The sequence below is a fragment of the Pristiophorus japonicus genome, chromosome 17, assembly GCF_044704955.1.
Source record: "Pristiophorus japonicus isolate sPriJap1 chromosome 17, sPriJap1.hap1, whole genome shotgun sequence".
Lineage (NCBI taxonomy): Eukaryota > Metazoa > Chordata > Chondrichthyes > Pristiophoridae > Pristiophorus > Pristiophorus japonicus.
Window position 1 is genome coordinate 15148176 of NC_091993.1, and position 21283 is coordinate 15169458.

At 43.4% G+C, this 21283-nt stretch overlaps 1 protein-coding gene across 2 annotated transcripts in view; it reads left to right on the plus strand.

Moving 5' to 3' along the window:
* Positions 1–21283, plus strand: part of LOC139227565 (guanine nucleotide-binding protein subunit beta-5) — a 106474-nt gene that overhangs the window by 40107 nt on the left and 45084 nt on the right. For both annotated transcript variants that reach the window (XM_070858415.1, XM_070858414.1), the window contains exons 6-8: positions 9927–10070; positions 17431–17522; positions 17830–17878. In XM_070858415.1, coding sequence (XP_070714516.1) covers positions 9927–10070; positions 17431–17522; positions 17830–17878 — 285 coding nt within the window. The remainder of the gene's footprint in view (positions 1–9926; positions 10071–17430; positions 17523–17829; positions 17879–21283) is intronic.

The window sequence follows — 21283 nt, forward strand, 5'->3', positions numbered from 1 at the left end:
AGTGCAATGGAGCCAACAATCTATCTCCTTTCACAACCACCAGACGTCTCAAAGCGCTTTACAGCCAACTAAGTACTTTTGGAGTGTAGTCACTGTTGTAATGTAGGAAAGGATTAAGGATTGAAAAATAAACAGAGCAGTGACATAGAAGGAAATAGAGTGAATTGGATACAGAAAGGAGAAGAAATACTGGATCGAGAGAGCGAGAAAAAAAGAGACAGAAAGGAGAAGTACGAAAATAATTCAAATTTTAAAAGTTTCTAAGAACAATTTACTACCTGTAGGAATGAGACTCCACAGTTTCAGTTGTTTCCTTTCTGGGCTGGAGAGGTTGAGTAGCATTGTAGAAACATAAATTGCCTCATTAAAAGGGTACTTGCTGCAGCAAGTTTAATTGGCAACTGAGGTACAATTGCAGCAATTTCTTGAAACTCATTGAGGTTGAGGGCGAGCTGTCATTTTCACGGGGCTTACGGCAGAGCAGCGCAAATCGTCCAGCAATTTGTGGCGATTCGCAATTTACTGGATTTCTCTTCCTCGCTATAAATTGTTAGATGATTTACACATTAATAATGGTGAGCACCATTAACCTCGCCGTCATTTTAGTAGTAAAACCTGGGCCATTCTATACTGATGACACTTATTATCTAAGTCATTCTGTAGGTCTTGCCCTGCTAGCTCTGTTCCTTCTGCTTTCCCTCATTTAGTGTCATTATTAAATTTGGCAGGCTTAGTCTCAATCCCTCGCTCATTAACGTGGATTGGAAAGGAGGGAGCCCTCGCACTGATCACTCAAGGATCTACCCCCTCCCATTCTGACATTGCTGCTCTCAAATACTTTCTGCTTCCTATTTAGTAACCAACTTACAAGACTTAAAAAAAAAAATCAGATAAACTGTGTTATCATTTATCGATGTGATCTTTAACTTAGCTCGAACTGGTTTCTCAGGCAGGATCTTCCTCATTGAAACCCCCACCAGCTATTTATTACGAAATGATTATAATACAATCAGTACCACCCCTAAGAATAGTCACCATTATCCTGCTTACCTGTTCTGGACGTGAGACTAATGGGCCTGCATTTTACTGGTGTCAGATTTATCACTGTTTTTGTTTCGAGGTATCACATTAGCTTGCTTCCAGTCTTGCGGAAACTCCCCAGTGCCCAACGCTTCTTGCGTGACTATAGTCAGCTCAGCACAGATTTCCTCGCTGGACTTCCTCAGCCCCTTGGGGTATATGCCATCTGGTCGTAGAAATTTGCGAACTTTCAGTCTTTGTAACTGACCAAAAAGGCTTGCATTTATGTAGAGTCTTTCATGACGCCAGGACGTCCCAAAGTGTTTTACAACCAATTAAGTACTTTTGGAGTGTAGTCCATGTTGTAATGTAGGGAACTTGTCTAATACCTTTGCCTCACTGACCTCAATATCTGCTAGGGTATTGCACAATTGGACACTATGTTCTTGTACCTTTTGGTGAATAGCGCCAGGACAAATATTTAAATATTTCATCTTCACCAGTTACACTATGAATGTTATCGTTTAGAATCTAACTTCCTCTTCTACCCTTTTGCTGATGTGAAACTAACAGTCTTTTCATTTTTCTCAACTTCTTTAGCTAGTGTTCTCCCTTCTAACAATTGGTTCAAGTCAGCTGTTTTCAATCATTACAATGGAAGTGAGAGTACAGTGGGTCTCCGGAGATGATTTTTATTTTGAAAGTGTAGCCGTGTGGAGCATCACTCCAGCTGCTTTTACAACACGGGCAGTGCCCACCCATAGATTGCCAGTGAGAAAGTACTTCATTTGCTGTAAAGCACTTTGAGGCGTCCTGAGGTTGTGAGAGGCACTATATAAATGCAATCTTTCTTTCCTTGAGGTAGTACCTGGCAATGCATTGATCTGAGTTTGCACATTTTTCACTTTTGTTGCATCTGCACATCACACTTGACCTATAAAACTAGCATACCTGGACTGAAACAAGGCTCGGGTGGCTAGTGGGTGCTGTGGGTTTGAGGTGGATTACTATGCAAACAGAAATATGCAACTTAAAATGCAAGGCAGGCGTGACCAGCAGTCCTGGTCAATATTTATCCCTCAATCCACATCACTAAAAAAAACCCAGATTATCTGGTCATTATCACATTGCAGTTTGTGGGAGCTTGCTGTGCACAAAATGGCTGCCACATTTCCTACATTACAACAGTGACTGCACTTCAAAAAATACCTCATTGGCTGTAAAGCTCTTTGAGGCGTCCTGAGGTTGTGAAAGGCGTTATATAAATGCAAGTCTTTCTTTTCTTAAAGTGGTACCTGCAGTCAAAGACAACGGTCTTTGATTTTGATCATTTTCACCTGATTTTAGTAAGTTGTGTCTCGGGCCAATTTAGAGATTGACGGTATTGTTCAAAACTGAAGGGAGGAGGATAATCAGATAATTAATTAACTTTTTCCATTCTTGTGCCCTTCCTAAAAAAATAAAAGTTTCAAAAAGTGGCTATCTCTGAGGGGAAGTCATCTTTTTTCCTCTCCAGAGAATGGTGGATGGTGTCAGGCAGGGGGAATAAAGCAGATGACATTGACAGTTTCATTTTTTGGAAAATTGGCCTCCAGTTGTGCATTTGTGCAATGTAGACATAACGGTTACACCGGCATATTTATGAACACAGCCCATTTATACTCCCAAGTCAAAATAGATTGTTTCAGGTTTACTTAGCTGAAAATGGCAAACCAAATGAAGGGCAGAGAGAGAGAGAGAGAGAGAGAGAGAGATGAAAGTGAGGGAGGACCCAAGTAATGGAGATCTGAAAAAAGAGTGGAGAAAAAAAGAGTAAGGAAAAAATGGAGTAGAAAGAGAGAGATAAATACACAAAAGTGAAGAAAGATGGTGGGAAAGAGTGTGAAGGAAGAGAGCGAGAGAAACAGAAGCAAATGAATGTTGTGTGTGAGCAGGGCTTGAATATCTGTACCGTTGGCTGATGTACAACGGGTTATTAGAGTTTGGCATAGATTGCCATGAGTGGTTATTGAAGCTGAGTCAGCCACAATATTTATGGGGCAAATCGATAAATACCTGAAGAGGAAAATATTAAAGAGTATTGGTTGAACCATTTTGGTCCTGCACCCTCGGGACCTGACCGGTGCTGGAATAGAGAATTTTCCGAACCATGGGAGGTCACGCTTACCAGTACCTGTCGATTGCACCCAGGGTCCTCTGTGTGTCTCTGTGTGTGTCTGTCTGTCTGTGTGTGTGTGTACGCGCGCATGCTGGCAGCCTGTGGGCGGCTCCTTCAGCAGTCGCGCGCACACTCACTGACTGACAGCTGCTCCAGCCAATCGCCGAACACACTCACTGACTGACAGCCGCTCCAGCCAATCAAAACTTTTTTTTTTTATAAACCCTCCTCTCCCTCAGGCCCAACTAATTCCGAACCACGGATGTTTCTGGACCAGGGAGTCCCGGACCAGAGAGGTCCAACCTGTACAAGGAAAAGCAGGAAAATGTAATTTGAATAGACAGCTCCTGATTGGGAGCGGGCACTGGCATAATGGGCTGAATGGTCTCTTTTTTTTTTAACGGAATTTTCTGTAACTGTATGCCAGTTTAGTCACAATTAAGAACAAGAATTTCCCCCATCATTTAAAGTCCATGGAACACGTTGGTGCGCGCGTACACACACACACAGACAGACAGACACACACAGAGACACACAGAGGACCCTGGGTGCAATCGACAGGTACTGGTAAGCGTGACCTCCCATGGTTCGGAAAATTCTCTATTCCAGCACCGGTCAGGTCCCGAGGGTGCAGGACCAAAATGGTTCAACCAATACTCTTTAATATTTTCCTCTTCAGGTATTTATCGATTTGCCCCATAAATATTGTGGCTGACTCAGCTTCAATAACCACTAAGGCTCAAATATTGATGATGGAAAGAAAAAAATATTCAAGATGAGATGTGACTAGTGTTAATAGAATAGTCAGCGGGGAACTGTACAGTGAAGAATTCTACTCGTAAGAAAGACCTTTTAATAACTCTTGTGGCTTAATCACTCATGAATGATCATCCTGCTTCCCTTTATATTTTAGTTTCCCACTGAGTATTCTATACACCCCTTCATCTAATACATTATCTGAATACATTATAAAATATTTACAATTGCGTGCCCTTTACTGCAGAACATAATCATTGTTTCTGCAAAAATACAAATTCAGTCTTTAACTCATCCTTTTGGTACACTGCAGTCTTCGTTAGGGTACACTTGCAGTCTTGTCCTGTGGTTACGGTTATATATTGGTGGCTCTGAAAGCAGTTACCATGGCAACGGCTAAAAGTGCAGGATGTACCCAGAGGCCTCTGCTGTGAGCCACTGTGGCACAAACAATAGGGGTTTGATTTAATCAATCCTAAGGGTTTAGAAAACCAATCTTGGTGAGCTGTTCTACAAATGATTTTCTGAAAAATGTTCCAAAGGATGTGTGCTCACATGCCAAAAAAAGATACTTATTGCGGAGCCACAATCCACATGCATTCTGCACTTAGCTCTTTTGGTCTATGAATAACTGTAGCGAAAGGAGAAAATAAGTTAGTGATTTTTTGCAATTGATGTGTACAGTACACACAAGTATTATATTGAGTACATTACTTAGTTTAGAAAGCTAACATTGCACAGTTGCAGTGAAAGAACACCTGCTTCAAGAGAATGTTGCGGATTTTCACACGTTAATGAAATTTGAGATAAAACTTGTAGCTCATGAGAATCTCTGTGCTGCGTTTTTTTGAAGGCGTCGTTAACCTCAGGCCCATCTGCCTGTCTCAGTGGTCCAGGTGACGTTCAAAGTGCATTGGCACCAGCAGAGAGTTCTCCGGTGTGCTGGCCAACAGTCTGCCCTCACCCGGCACCACCAAAAGCCGACTATCTTGTCACTCATCTCCCGTTTTGTTGGTTGGGTATTGCTGCACACGGATCGGCTGCTGTGTTTGCGCGCAGAACACAACAGTCACTGTGCCGTATGTGAAGCTCCTTGCCACATTTCTGAGGCGCTATATAAATTCAAGTCTTTGAAGCTTGTCTCGAAGCCAACTCTATATCATTCGTCTTTATACGTTGACCATGAGATGCCAGCTCTTAATTATTATTAATAATAATAATAATAATAATAATGGCGCAAGGGACACAACGCACAGTGTCGCGGAGCGAAGGGACCAATTCCCCAAGCTCTGCTGAGTTCTTGATCCAAGCAGTACCACTGAGGAGGCACCCAGCATTCAGTCAGCATCTCCATGCAGTGGCGTGGGGAAAGGGTCATTGCCCTCGCAGCTGGCCCCTGATTGGTGCAGAACTGGAGGAAGGGTGACATCTGACATCTCCCTCTTCCCCCCCCCCCCCCCCCCTTCAAGGACACAGGTCTGATGAAACCCAAAAAGAAAGAAAAATTGTATGTCGGTAAGAATGTTTAACCATTGAAGTGTTGGTAGGTGGGAGGGAGGAACCGCCACAGAAATTTACCTCCTTGGTCCCCAGGACTTGATCTTTAATGAGTGTTATTGCAAAGTTAAGCTCATTTCTAATGTTTTGTTCACTTTAAAGTAGACCGAATAAGAAGCCGATTAGAAGAAATCAATGGAGTAGCGTAACTTTAATGGATATCGCATCCTGGAAGGGATGATCTGACTGTAATAATTCATTGGATAATGCAGATTTAGTGGGGGTTTGTTGCAGTTTTAGAGGCACTGCTTCAGGGTTCAACAGCAATCTATTGCACTTTGCATTAGAGTTCCTTGTCGGCTTTTGCGAGCCCCCTATCGCCACTCCTTTGCTGGTCTTATATTTGGCGTCATATTTGATACATCTGGAACGTTGAGCTCTGCAGGACCATCCAGATGTTTGCCCCCTCACTTCATGTTTTGTAGCAAAGAAAAAGTTGTCACGGCAAATGACTGACTCGGGTAAAGTAACTATGAATCATTGTCAGTGGGGGCTGAGTGGTGCAGTGGGGTTGAACACTGTCCTTCCACTTCTAGGATTCAAAGTCAAGCGTAGACAGTCTCCTCTCTCTGCTCACTGTACAGGCTCAATGTCCAATGAGTCTGGGCCATTAGCTCAGCTCCTCAGCATGAGAATAGCATGCCAATTTCTGATTAAAAAGCACAAATGTACTTTTTGCTGCAAATGATATACTGCTACAAACGGCAAGATCGGTGAATGAATTAGTCTCACTAGATGGCACATGTGTACAGGAAATGGCAGCTGTGCACCATACTGTAATAAGCAGTTAGGAACAACTTGCATTTATTCAGTAGCCAGTCACACCTCCGGAGATGTCCTAAATGCATCTCTTTTTTTTTTGAAGTATAGTCCCTGTTACGGGAACACATCTGACAAACTGTACACTGTGGGCTAATCCATATTAAATTATTTCTTTTGTGCAGTGGAAAATCCCTTCCTTGGACTCTGGTAGTTTTGCCAATATATGTTAATTATTTTGATAATCCGTTGACATTGCATCCATTTTATTAAGAATAGCTGGAATTGGGCAATGTGTGAGTGTAGCAAATGGCTCCATGAAGTTTGAAGTTTAAAAGAGCAGAGTTGTGTGAGATGCATCAAGAAGTAATCTCTCGCTTTTTTTCCCGCTCCCCTCTTTCTCTTTCCTTCTCTTTCTCACTTTCTCTGCAGTGTCAGCTGTGGCTCAGTGGGTAGCACACTCGCCTCTGAATCAGAAAGTTGTGGGTTCAAGTCTCACTCCAGGACCTTGAGTACAAAAAAATCAAGGCTGACACTCCAGTGCAGTGCTGAGGGAGTGCTGCACTGTCAGAGGTGCTGTCTTTCAGATGAGATGTTAAATCAAGGCCCCGTCTGCTCTCTCAGGTGGACGTAAAAGATCCCATGGCACTATTTCAAAGAAAAGCAGTGGAGTTATCCCCGATGTCCCAATATTTATCCCTCACTCAACATAACAAAAACAGATTATCTGGTCATTAACATATTGCTGTTTGTGGGAGCTTGCTGTGCGCAAGTTGGCTGCCCCGTTTCCCACATTGCAACAGGGACTACACTCCAAAAGTACTTCATTGGCTGTAAAGTGCTTTGAGACGTCCAGTGGTCGTGAAAGGTGCTATATAAATCCAAGTCTTTCTTTTTCCATCACTGAAATAATCAAATAGAGAAGCATGTGATGGCCGCATAATCTCCTCCTGCCATCCAGTTTGTGTCTGCAACGACATATTTTTAGTTTTCAAAATGTTTCTATGTTAATCCTCCTCTGCTGAAGATCTTGGGGTTTGTCATGTATGTAACCTCTATGTAACACCACTGCAATACTGTATATACTTAAGCAATGCACACTTTGACCACAGGGGGTGAACTTGTGGGAGACACTCTTTACCTGGTCATCCAGGTATATAAAGGGAGGTCCCACGCAGGGTCATCACTTCTTGGTCCTGTGAATAAAGGTTCAGGTCATAAAGTGACCATGTCCATAGAATGTGTGTCGTGTGGGTTTTATGCCATTGAGTAAGGACATTACAGGGTTTGATTCCACAAGGGCCACCGTCCTTTCTCACTGGTGGCCTTTCATCATACTCACAAGTCATTCAATGTGTGTGACTGAGCCCCATCTCCTGGGGCCGGAGAGAAATTTTCCAGAGTTTTCCGAAATCGGCTTCAGGTGTTGCCTGTCTCGGACAATTGCGTGAGCACAAATTTTATTTCTAATCTTCAAGTATTTGGGGAAAAAAAGACTTTGAAAATGTTTGCAGCGGCTCCCCTGATGTTCAGTGAGTTCATCCACAAGAACATCAGAAATAGGAGCAGGAGTAGGCCATTTGGCCCCTCGAGCCTGCTCCGTCATTCAATGAGATCATGGCTGATCTGATCATGGATTCAGCTCCACTTCCCTGCCCGCTCCCCATAACCCTTTATTCCCTTATCGTTCAAAAATCTGTCTATCTCCGCCTTAAATATATTCAATGACCCAACCTCGACAGCTCTCTGGGGCAGAGAATTCCACGGATTTACAACCCTCTGAGAGAAGAAATTCCTCCTCATCTCAGTTTGAAATGGCGGCCCCTTATTCTGAGACTATGCCCCTAGTTTTAGTTTCCCCTTTGAGTGGAAATATCCTCTCTGCAGCCAACATGTCGAGCCCTCTCATTTATCTTACATGTTTCGATAAAATCACCTCTCATTCTTCTGAACTCCAATGAGTAAATCCCAACTTACTCAACCTACCTTCATGTCAACCCCCTCATCTCCGGAGCGTTGCAGACCAGGAAGATCCCAGGTACAATCCGTGGACGGTGCTGAGTCAGCTGATCTCAGCTGGGTTTCTGAGGAAAGCACTGCCATTGATCTCAGCACCCGTGAGTCAAGGAGGGGGAAATTTGTGACCGTTCCAATACTCTGTTCATGTGTGTGGATGCCAAGTAAGGACAGGGTTTGTCTTGGTTGTGATGGCTCTTGTGGTGCTGACGCATGAAAAGTAGCCATCAGGGCGCTTGGTGTATGTGGGACCCTTTCCCAGCCAGCAGTCAATTTCAGGAGAGGTGGGGAGCAGGGAAAATCGGTGAGCAGAACAATGTTTGCAACAGATTTTGTGCTTCCTGCTGTAAAAGCTTCCAGCCGCTCCCAGTGTCAGAAGTGGGAATTTTGAGACAAGCTGATGCATGAATGAACTTGCCACAAATGTCTAACGAGGCACTGATGTCACAGAATCATACAGCACAGAAGGAGGCCATTCAGCCCATCGTGCCTGTGCCGGCTCTTTGAAAGAGCTGTCCAATTAGTCCCACAGCCCCGCTCTTTCCGCATAGCCCTGCAAAACATTTTCCCTTCACAGATTTACTAATAACGTGAGAGAGACTTTGTCACATATGCCGTGGGAGTTCTGCAGCGGGAGATTGGCAGAACCCCGTGGAAAACACTTTAAAGGGCGTTTCTCAGAGAATTCCACCAAAGTTATGGCTGGAGATTCAGTGCTCCCTGAAAAACTCTCAGACATACTGTTCAGAAGGAGCTTATCAAGTGCGTCTCTTTGATACATTTATTCCTTGGTTTATTTCAATATTGTTTTAAATATATATATCCAGTTGGGGAATTCCTGGTACAGTGAGGTTAGTCTCTGGCTTTTCACCCCCGGAATTTTTCATATTCAGCCCAAACTGATGGATGCTTGTTTGCTGTAAGGGACATTTATGAAATGAGCTTGGGTAGTCCCATTCCAGTTTCTAGTGGGTGTGGATGCAAGAGCTGTCTCTCGGAGACAGCTGAGGCTCAATGGGTAACACTCGCCTCAGAGTCAAGAGGTGTGGGTTCAAGTCCTGAGGGAGTGCTGCACTGTCGGAGGTGCTGTCTTTCAAATGAGACGTTAAACTGAGCCCCACCTGCTCTCTCAAATAGATGTAAATATCCCATGGCACTATTTTGAAGAAGAGCGGGGGAGTTATCCCCGGTGTCCTGGCCAATATTTATCCCTCAATCAACATCACTAAAACAGATTATCTAATCATTATCACGTTGCTGTTTGTGGGAGCTTGCTTTGTACAAATTGGCTGCCTCGTTCCCTACATTACAACAGTGACTACACTTCAAAAGTACTTCATTGGATGTAAAACGTTTTGGGACTTCCTAAGATCGTGAAAGACATTGTATAAATGCAAGTCTTTTCTTTTTAAATTGGCAGTCTTGCTCAGATGGTTGTTGTGGGAAATAGAAAAAATGTTATGCTATTGCAGTAATAGGTGTTCCTTTGAGCTTGAGGCAGATTGGAGGTAGCTTTATTCTGCACCTGGCTGTGCTATGCCTGACCTGGGAGGTTTGTAGTTAACACTTATTGCCTGCTTGAAATGAGAAGACATAGTCCCTTAGAACCGTCCACCTTGATGATCTTTATGTCTTTGCTTCTCTTCATGCATCTCCTTAGATTCTGACATCAAGTGGTGATGGAACCTGTGCACTCTGGGATGTTGAGAGTGGACAGCTGCTTCAGAGCTTCCATGGGCATGGTGCTGATGTCCTTTGCCTTGACTTGGCACCATCTGAGACCGGCCATACATTTGTGTCAGGGGTGAGTGTTTTCTGGCCACTTCATGGGAACAAGTAGAAGACAATTTAGACCATTTGAAGATGTTGCGGTGCAGTGTATAGAACACGGTGCGGAACGTTAACTTGGTGAGATTGTGAGATTGTGATTCTGAATAATACAGAGGAGTAATCACGTGTTTTTACTAGATCATAATATTTTGGTCTTTATTCAGCAGCCATTTTCTTTTGATCCTGACAACACCCTGCCAAATGAGTAATCGCCCTCTGCTGGATAAACATGTAATTACATTATATGCTCAAACACAATGGCCTGGAATATCCTCCATATGGGGACAACCCGGACGTTAGTATCAAAAATGCACCCATTCCGCAATAAGTTACGCTCAAATTTCATGCGAATCTCATTGGAATTTGCCCAAACTTAAAATGGGTGTAAATCAGCGTAAACAACCAGGGCCCAACGAAAGTGCCGAACTCACACTACATATTTCTTCTTTAAGTGTGAAAATTAAAGTTTCAACTCATTTAACCATCCTTCATGCACATCAGGCAGAGCATGTTAAACAAGCTGTAATCAGGGAAGCTATGCAATTTTTAATGTGACTTATACTTAAGCCATAAAAATACTTGCAATGAAACAATAAAATACAGTGTAGGTCTCAACAACAACTTGTCATTATAGAGCACCTTTAATGTAGTGAAACATCCCAAGGTGCTTCACAGGAGTTTTATGAGATAAAAATTTGACATTAGCAGAAATTAGCGCAGGTGACCAAAAGCTTGGTCAAAGAGGTAAGTTTGAAGGAGCATTTTGAAGGAGGAAAGAGAGGCAGAGAGGTTTAGGCAGGGAGTTCCAGAGCTTGGAGCCTCGGCAATAGAAGGCACGGCCAGCAATGGCTGAGCAATTATATTCAGGGATGCTCAAGAGGGCAGAATTAGAGAAGCGCAGACATTTTGGGGGGGTGGAGGGGTGGGGTGGTTTGGGGCTGGAGGAGATTACAGAGATAGGGAGCGGAGAGGCCATGGAGGGATTTGAAAATAAGGATGGCAATTTTGAAATCGAGGTGTTGCTTAACCGGGAGCCAATGTAGGTCAGCGAGCACAGGGGTGATGGGTGAGTGGGACGGTGTGAGTTATGACACGGGCTGCCGAGTTTTGGATCACCTCTAGTTCACGTAGGGTAGACTGTCTCAGAGAGGATAATTTTTAAAATATAAAACACCAGAAAAATTATTTTGCTTCCTGCTGTGACTGAAAATCTGGTTGTAATTTGAAGAGCGCCTCTGAACAATCGCAGTTGCAGGAAAATCGCGTATTAGGCTCTGTCACTTGGGGGGCAGGGCCATTATTATGGGCTGACATGTGTTCAGATGGAGGGATCGGTAGACAATCATAAAAGATGAAGGAGATTTGGTCGCTATTGTACTTATGCCCAAAATTCCGCATTCTTTTAGGCCGTGTATTTGATTGCACCCTATAGATCTGGGCGCAGATATGCAGGGAATTCCAGCCTCAAACAGGCGAGGAATTGTTCTGGTTGCTATGTGCGGTGTAAGTGTAAATGAGTTCACGCAGATTTTGTTTGTTTGGTATTTCTTGTGAAATCATGAACATCTTTGCGATTTTGTGAGATATACTTACATAGCATGTTTACAAGTGCGGCATGCATAGTAACCAAAATCATTTCTTCCCTCCTGTGAGGCAGTAGTTTTATTTTAATAATGAAATGTTACTCATCAAAATTCTGCACCATCTTAAATGTTGTACCAGACCTTCCATTTAATGCAGTTGTCAAAATCCGTCTTGGTTTGAACTAAAATGCTCTTTGCACCATGTGCACATCAGCCTCACTGCACCCCCCTGGCGTTTGCAAGAAGTGTAACACGGAGTAGCGGGCTCAAAAGTCAGTGATTTTCCAATCATCCACTTCAGTGTGTGGAAAACCGCAGGCTGCGCGACCAAGATGGGAGGGCAATAAAAGAACATAGAAACATAGAAAATAGGTGCAGGAGCAGGCCATTCGGCCCTTCGAGCCTGCACCGCCATTCAATAAGATCATGGCTGATCATTCTTTCAGTACCCCTTTCCTGCTTTCTCTTCATACCCCTTGATCCCCTTAACCGTAAGGGCCATATCTAACTCCCTCTTGAATATATCCAGTGAACTGGCATCAACAACTCCCTGCGGCAGGGAATTCCACAGGTCAACAACTCTCTGAGTGAAGAAGTTTCTTCTCATCTCAGTCCTAAATGGCCTACCCCTGATCCTAAGACTATGTCCCCTGGTTCTGGACTTCCCCAACATCGGGAACATTCTTCCCGCATCTAACCTGTCCAGTCCTGTCAGAATCTTATATGTTTCTATGAGATCTCCTCTCATCCTTCTAAACTCCAGTGAATAAAGGCCCAATTGATCCAGTCTCTCCTCATATGACAGTCCAGCATCCTTGGAATCAGTCTGGTGAACCTTCGCTGCACTCCCTCAATAGCAAGACTGTCCTTCCTCAGATTAGGAGACCAAAACTGAACACAATATTCCAGGTGAGGCCTCACTAAGGCCCTGTACAGCTGCATTAAGACCTCCATGCTTTTATATTCAAATCCCCTAGCAATGAAGGCCAACATACCATTTGCCTTCTTCACTGCCTGCTGTACCTGCGTGCCCACTTTCAGTGACTGATGAACCATGACGCCCAGGTCTCGTTGCACCTCCCCTTTTCCTAGTCTTCCGCCATTCAGATAGTAACCATCCCTTTAGTGAAAGTTACTGAACGATAGGGAATTGAATAGATTCTTGAAATGGAAACATTTGCAGAGCTATGGGGAAAGAGTGGGGGAGTCAATCTTTCAACAAGACACAATGAGCTGCTTGGCCCCTGTATGTGCTGTATGGGCTAAAAATACGTCGGGTTAACGCCACCCGTTGGTGCCCGAGACGGGTGTTAAAGGGCTGCTAAGCAACCAACCGCCTGAGCGCGCCTGCCGCGAACTTCATTGGCTCCTGGGGTGATATCGCAGAGAATGAAGAGATAAGTGTTGAAAGTCAATTTTTTTACAATTTACTTACCTCTCTTACCTGTGGAAGGCTGTTGGTAGCCTCCATTTTTTTTTCAGGTTTCAGATGGTCAACCTCACCTCTTTAGGCATGAGGATGCCGATATCCTAGCGCCTTAACTTGAGAAGCACTCCCAACCCGCGATGGGCCTTTAGCCCCCTAAGAGGATTGTGGAACGATTCCCTTAGTGTTCTTCTCCCCTCTTGGGGATATCCCGGTTGGAGGTGGTAGACATTGCCTGGCGCAGAAGTTAGTACCCAGTCAGTATCACTGCCTCAAATCGGGCTATAATGAATTTTTAGCACTATGATTCTAAATATCCTTCTTTAATGAGTTGGCATAATGCTTAACCATTCAAACGGTTACACTTGGCATACTGGAAAGATTTCATCATTACATGGACTGAGGCCATGCGTACATTGATATTTAAATTGATTTGTTCCATATTTGTTTCTGTTTTTTTCCATCAGTTTAATTTGGCCCTAATAGGAACAGCAACTAAAAAAAATAAATTTTTTGCCATGATCTCCATCTGTAATTAACTTTTAAATTGTGCTGTAGGGAGATAATTGATTCCATTTATAGATTCGTGCCTGCTAGACCGAGCATGTCTGGTCCAGTGTAGCAGGGTGGCCAATGGGATCTGCTGTTGCTGGAGTGTGAACTCGTATGAAAAGCTTTGATCATTTTTGCCTTCGTTCTCAAATACAATTTGCACAACCGGAAACAATTGGATGGCTTTATCAAACCCTGCCATTGTTCTTTATCTAGGAAGCAGTGTCTTGTGACCAGGGACAGACTGGTTCCCCCGAAAGGATTCAGGATTCTTTGGGATCCTCATGGGAAATCTCCCGATTTCCCATATGGCCAGTCCCACATATCCCACATTCTACCCTACGTAAACTAGAGGAGATCCAAAACTCGGCTGCCCGTGTCCTAACTCGCACCAAGTCCTGCTCACCCATCACCCCTGTGCTCGCTGACCTACATTGGCTCCGGGTTAAGCAACATCTCGATTACAAAATCCTCATCCTTATTTTCAAATCCCTCCGTGGCCTCGCCCCTCCCTATCTCTGTAATCTCCTCCCCCCCCACCCCAAGATGTCTGCACTCCTCTTGAACATACTTGATTGCAATTGCTCAACCAATGGTGGCCATGCCTTCTGTTGCCTAGGCCCAAAGCTCTGGAACTCCCTGACTAAACCTCTCTGCCTCACTACCTCTCTTTCCTCCTTCAAGACGCTCCTTAAAATCTACCTCTTTGACCAAGCTGTTGGTCACCTGCGCTAATTTCTCCTTATGCGGCTTGGTGTTACATTTTTATCTCATAATTCTCCTGTGAAGCGCCTTGGGACATTTCACTACGTTAAAGGTGCTATATGAATACAAATTGTTGTTGTCCATCCTGCTTGCGACAATCTTTAGCATACAGCACCATTCAACTATGATCAGCTTCACTAGATGTTCTGCTGGTGTTGTATCATCAAAAAGTCCTAAAGAATTCTAAGGGGGTTTCCTCTTGTTTTACCAAGATTTTCAATTCTTAGAATGCCAGTCAAGAATTTTTTTTGTTAGTTTAAAAACAATCAGATTCCCCCATTCCCCGCCTACTCCCAATCGACTGACTCAGGTACTTTCCATTTCTTCAGTATTTACGTATCTGGGAAATTACTGATCGACATGAGGAGCAGTTTTGAAGGTTTTATTATTGGAATGACTTCATCTTTTGGTGAGACTTTATGCAGGAAAAGCTTTAAATACATTGAAATAAAATGTGAAACAGTTCCTTCCCTTCCAATTCTGTTTTGAAACAGAGAAACATTGTTTATTCAAATGGTAATAAAATAAGGCTGCCGAGGTTTAGGATTAGTGCCAGACTTGTAATGCGATGGTTAGATGGATTATTGTATGCCAAGCATTAGAATATGGATTGCATTATCACAAGTGGCTATTGAAGCCACTTCAATCAGGACATTTAAGAGGGAATTAGATAAACATTTGGAGGAAGAAACAGGTTGAAGGGCACAGGGTTAGGATTGGGGCAGATAGCTGCATTCAGAGCTAGCATTAGTACAGGTCTGAGGGGCCAAATGGTCATCTCCTGTGCTGAAAATATTATGATTACAAGATGGGGGCACCTCTGAAGACACAGCACCATGGAATCGGAAAGAGATTACTCTTTCCCCCCCCCCCCCATGTGATCTTTTGTCTGGGAATATGCCCTCGTTTTGGCCACTCCAGCAGTGTGTGGAGACCGCATACTGAAGAAGAACAGGTTCTTGCTTTGAATTCCCTGTAACCACATTGTGAGTCTGGGGAGTCCTCCTCAGTCATGTTGAAGTTGGAGCTTAGCTTCATAATGTCAGTAGAGTGGGAATCTAACAAGGGAGCAGGCCTCTAATCAACAACAACTTGTATTTATATAGCGCCTTTAACGTTGTAAAACATCCCAAGGGGCACTTCACAGGAGTGTTCTAAAACAAAATTTGATGCCGTGCCACATCAAGTGATATTAGGAGAGGTGATCAAAAGCTGAGTCAAAGAGGTAGGTTTTAAGGACGTCTGAAAGGAGGAAAGAGAGATTTAGACAGGGAATTCCAGAGCTTAGGGCCTAGGCAGCTGAAGGAACAGACACCGATGGTTGAACGATTAAAATCAGGGATGTTCAAGAGGGCAGAATTAGAGGAGCGCAGATATCTCGGAGGGTTGTGGGGCTGGAGGAGATTACAGAGATAGGGAGGGGTGAGGCCATGGAGGGATTTGAAAACAAGGATGAGAATTTTAAAATCGAGGCGTTGCTTAACCAGGAGCCAATGTAGGTCAGCGAGCACAGGGGTGAAGGGTGAGCAGGACTTGGTGCGAGTTAGGACACGGGCAGCTGAGGTTTGGATCAACTCTAGTTTATGTAGGGTAGAATGTGGGAGGCCAGCCAGGAGTGCGATCGAATAGTCAAACGTAGAGATAACAAAGGCATGGTTGAATGCAAAAAGAATCCAATACTTGTTTAGCTTATGGAAAGGATGAGTGTTCAAAACAACCTGGAATTCTACAGGAAAATAAAAGATGTTCCAGCATTCAAAGATTGCCTTCTGTTTTCTTTTGGGGGAAAAATCAGTCAGCGTCATATGTAGCCTTCCCCTCAACTTACTTTGGCAGTTGCCAGAAGAATCACAATTAAAAGCTAAAAAATGTTAAAAGCATGGGAAAATAATTGTCAATAATGATACATGTGTGTATTGGGCACAGTATTTTAAAACCATAACGAAACATGGTAGGAGAAAAAAGCCATCAAGTTTGCTCCTTCCACTGACCGTTTTCTGACTGCTGCGCCTCATTTTCAGTTATGGCTTCTTCTCCTTCTCTTGACCCAGTGGCCAAGTTAGTCAGGTGGAAAGCTGCTGAGGGGGAGGGGGAGGTGGCAGCACAGAGAAGGAGCTGGCCGGGTTAGTCATGAGTATTTTTCCCAACCAGATCAAGCTCCCTAACACAAACTGATGATTTTTGCACGTCAGCAGGAATTCGACACAATACAACCTAAAATGAGGGTTGCATGGGAGTTACCAGTTGTAATGTATTTGCTCCATGGGTTCTTTGCTTAATAATCCATAGCAACACATTGCTATTACGAACCTGTTGGTTTATTAACAAAGGTTTAACAATCACTACACATTACCAGTTCATCCACTGGGCTCACAACTGCATACCTCATCGTAGATGATCTGGACCCAACTGACTGGGGTTTTATTGAGTCTTGTGCACATCACGTGACTGGTTTAGCCACTCACAATGCCACAGCTCTACAAACCTGTGAGCAAACTCACAGGTCCATACATGACACCAGTGTTTGTACAGATCTCTCCCCTTATAACATTTCACATTGCAGTCTATCAATGTTCCCTCTAATTTTTATTTTCCTGCCCAGTTCCTTCAGCAGCCATGCATGTGCAGTATCTCTTCCAGCTTGTGAGTGGCAGGCGCGTGACCTACGCATTGCCACACGCCCGCACGGTTTACGGGGAACGTTGCAGTCTATTTCTTATTAGTTCAGTCATTTTTGCATAAAGAAATCAAATGGTCCAATAATTTGAACAAAGTAACTTAATTATAACAGCACTTGGCCTTTTTTGTGCCCTGAAAATGTGAAATTATGGATAATTCCGATGGCGTGACTTTGAGTTGGCTGGAGTAGGCTGCATGTGGCCATTTCAATTATTGTCTGCTCCCTTTAATTTATGCACGTACTGGATGTGGTTAATAGTCAAAGTCAATTAAATTCAATTCAGTTCAATCTAATTTCCTGTCTTATTTTTCTACCTATTTACTTTCAGGGCTGCGATAAAAGAGCAATGGTTTGGGACATGCGGTCTGGCCAGTGTATCCAGTCCTTTGAGACTCATGAGTCTGATATAAATAGTGTGCGGTTAGTAGATTTAATGATTTATTCTGTAAAAGTCTTCTTTCAGACCTGAAACGGCATCAGCTCTTCTTGAACTAACTTTCTCAAATGTTCTAACAAACTGTGTCACTTGTGACTACCACAATTGCACCACATTCAGACCTGAGAAAACCTTGGTGTGCCATGTATGAGATCATTTTTGTGCACTGCTTATGGTTATATGTTTAACATTGAAGCTATAGTTGCATAGCTATAATATACAAGATTCTGGGTTACAGTATTACACCGGTCTGTCGCAAGAATGATACTAAAGTACCCTCTCTCTCAACAGGTATTTCCCAAGTGGTGATGCTTTTGCCTCTGGTTCAGATGATGCCACAGTAAGTCACATTTAATCACAAGTTGTACATTATTTTCTTTGTATGTTATACAGAAGGGGTGTGTCATTTTCAGATAAGGCCCTGATAAACATGATATAATCAATAAGCTGACGTGTTTTCTGAGATTCCTTCTGATAAGTTTCAATAACTTTTCGACACAGTATAACGTTTGTATTGTGCTTTTCTTTGCCCCCATTGGACATTGACTGACAACAAGTGGGTAGTTCTAATGTTCTGTTCTCAGGCAGTCTTCCATTTCGGTGAATTTAAATCCATCTTTTTGCGGCAGTTTTTTCTAAATAATCAAGAGGTGCTTTGTGGTTCCCTGGGAAGAACTATTCCTCCCATACATGGTGTCAGTTGTGGCTCAGTTGATAGCACTTTCTCTTGAGTCAGAAGGTTATGGGCTCAAGTCCCACTCCAGGGACTTGAGGACATAATTCAGACAGACACTTCCAGTATAGTGCTGAGGGAGTGCTGCACTGTCGGAGGTGCCGTCTTTCAGATGAGACGTTAACCGAGGCCAAGTTAGTCATCTCCAGTAGATGTAAAAGATCCCATGGCACTATTTCAAAGAAGAGCAGGGGAGTTCTCCCGGTGTCTTAGCCAATGTTTATCTCTCAATCAACATCACTAAAACAGATGATCTGGTCATTATCACGTTATTGTTTGTGGGATCTTGCTGTGCACAGATTGGCTGCCGTGTTTTCTACATTACAACAGTAACTGCTCTTCAAAAATTCATCATTGGCTGTAAAGTGTTTTGGGGTGGCCTGAGGTTGTTAAAAAGGTGCTTATGTAAATGCTAGTCTTTTTACCTAGAGAGTTGCCTTGAAAGCTCCCATCTGACTAAGCTACCCATCTTATGTTGTAAGATGTGGTAGCTCACTTGGTTGTATAGGAGGCTAGAACATTTGGGTTTGAATTGGGCAGGGTTTGCTTAGCTTTTCATCCTTCTGAGGTAGAAAATATGATAAAATATGAAATGCTGCTTGCCGTGTTGTTGTGGGATCTTTTCAACAATGGAGTTGGAGATCAGCAGTGTCCCCGATAACCTAATGGAGCCCTGCCTCAGTGAGTAATCTCTCTTGCTCTCCAGTCCTGCCTGAGATTGATTAACCTGCTGTATTATTTCATCTATTGACTCACTGGCAAGGACCTACCATGCTCTGAAATCTTCAGAGATGGGAGCATTTCTCTCGTACCTCTCCAGGAGCACCAGTCTCCAGGTTATGTATCAGGGTGGCTTTAACAGGTGACGGTCAGATGTGCTGGAGAAGTAGAAATTACCAATAATGAAAGGACTGATTCATCAAAGTTGAACAGTGATGCTGTGCTTTTAATCCTTTAGCTGGGATTTTACAGACCTTTTGTGGGTTTATTTTAACATTGAACATAGGTTGAGAAGTTCCCTATTATTTCATGGGTTAGTCCCCAACAGGAAATCAAAAACCGCAGAATTCATTGTTTCAAGCCTTTAATTTGCTTGAGAAAAACATTAAAATGTACATAATCTTTTTATGTGTTTTTTTGTCATTGTGATGGTTCTGACTGGATCCATCCAGGATAGGACTGTGCAGCATACAAACAAAGAGAGTGGAGTAGACAAAGAATAAAATACATCAGAAAAGAATAATCTGTACTCTCCAATGTCAAATCCTGACATTCGAGATTACAGGACACTCTATGTGCGCAACTGCAATTATTCTATAATCTAAACCTTCGTATTTTGTTCGCCGCTCGAGCTGGAATCCATCAGCTCAGTCTTGGAAACATTTGGGGAAAGAGAGCCAATGTTTTTCCCAGACTTAACCAAGCTCTGAGGATTATGTGTTCCATCAATGATTGATATAAACACAGATATCCACTCCGTGAATGGTGGGTGGGCTGGTAGTCACTGTGTCTGTGAATCGTTGCCAACAACAACAGCTTGCAATTATATAAAGCCTTTAGCGTAACATTGCAAGGCAATCCATATGGGATGCGGGCGGTGGGGGAGGTGGATAGAAAAGAAAAGATATGAGGAATAAGGAACAGGTGCTGAGCCACAGTGGGAAGCTTTTAGAGGTGGTTGAATGCTTAGTCGAGAAGACAGGTTTTTTGAGAGTTTTTATAGAGGAAGAGAGAAATGGGGCAGAAGAGAAGGGCAAGTGGCAAAGAGTGGGGCAATGGCAGCTGAAGTTTGTGCTACTGGGATTAACAGCGGGGGGGATCTGCAAAAGGCCAGAGTTGGAGGCACCGGAGGCAGTATAAGGCTGAAGGTGGAGGACCATCACTTCCCAATCCTCGCTGGCTACACGAGTGGTGCCAGAGGATTGGAGAGCTGCTAACGTTGTTCCATTGTTTAAAAATGGAGGAAGGGATAAACCGAGTAATTACAGGCCAATTAGTTTAACATCAGTGGTGGGCAAATTACTGGAATCAATTCTGAGGGACGGTATAAACCTTCATTTAGAAAGACACAAATTAATCAAGGACAGTCAGCATGGATTTGTTCAGGAAAGGTCGTGTCTGACTAACTTGATTGAATTTTTTGAGGAGGGAACAAAGAGGGTCGATGAGGGAAGTACGCTTGATATAGTCTGCATGGATTTTAGCGAGGCTTTTGACAAGGTTGCACATGGCAGGCTGATCAAAAAAGTAAAAGCCCACGGGATCCAACGGAGAGCGGCAAATGGATCCAAAATTGGCTCAGTGACGGGAAGCAAAGGGTAATGGTTGCCGGGTGTATTTACGGCTGGAAGGCTGTTTCCTGTGGGGTTCCACAGGACTCAGTACTCAGTCCTTTGCTTTTTGTAGTATATCTTAATTATTTAGACTTAAATGTAGGGGGCATGATAAAGAAGTTTGCAGATGATACAAAATTTGGCTGTGTGGTTGACATTGAGGAGGAATCTCGAGACTGCAGGAAGATATCGATGAACTGGTCAGTTGGGCAGAAAAGTGAAAAATGGAATTCAATCCAGAGAAGTGTGAGGTAATGCATTTGGGGAGGGGCAACAAGGCAAGGGAATACACAATAAATGGGAGGATATTGAGAGGTGTGGAGGAACAGAGGGACTTTGGAGTGTATGTCCACAGATCCTTTAAGGTAGCAGGACAGGTCGATAAGGTAGTTAAAACGGCATATGGAATGCTTTCCTTTATTAGCCGAGGCATAGAATACAAGAGCAGGGAAGTTATGCCAGAACTGTATACAGCACTAGTTAGGCCACAGCTTGAGTACTGCATACAGTTCAGGTCACCACGTTACAGGAAAGATGTGATTGCAATAGAGGGTACAGAGGAGATTCATGAGGATGTTGCCAGGACTGGAAAATTTTAGCTATGAGGAAAGATTGGATAGGCTGGGGTTGTTTTCTTTGGAACAGAGGAGGCTGAGGGGAGATTTAATTGAGGTGTATA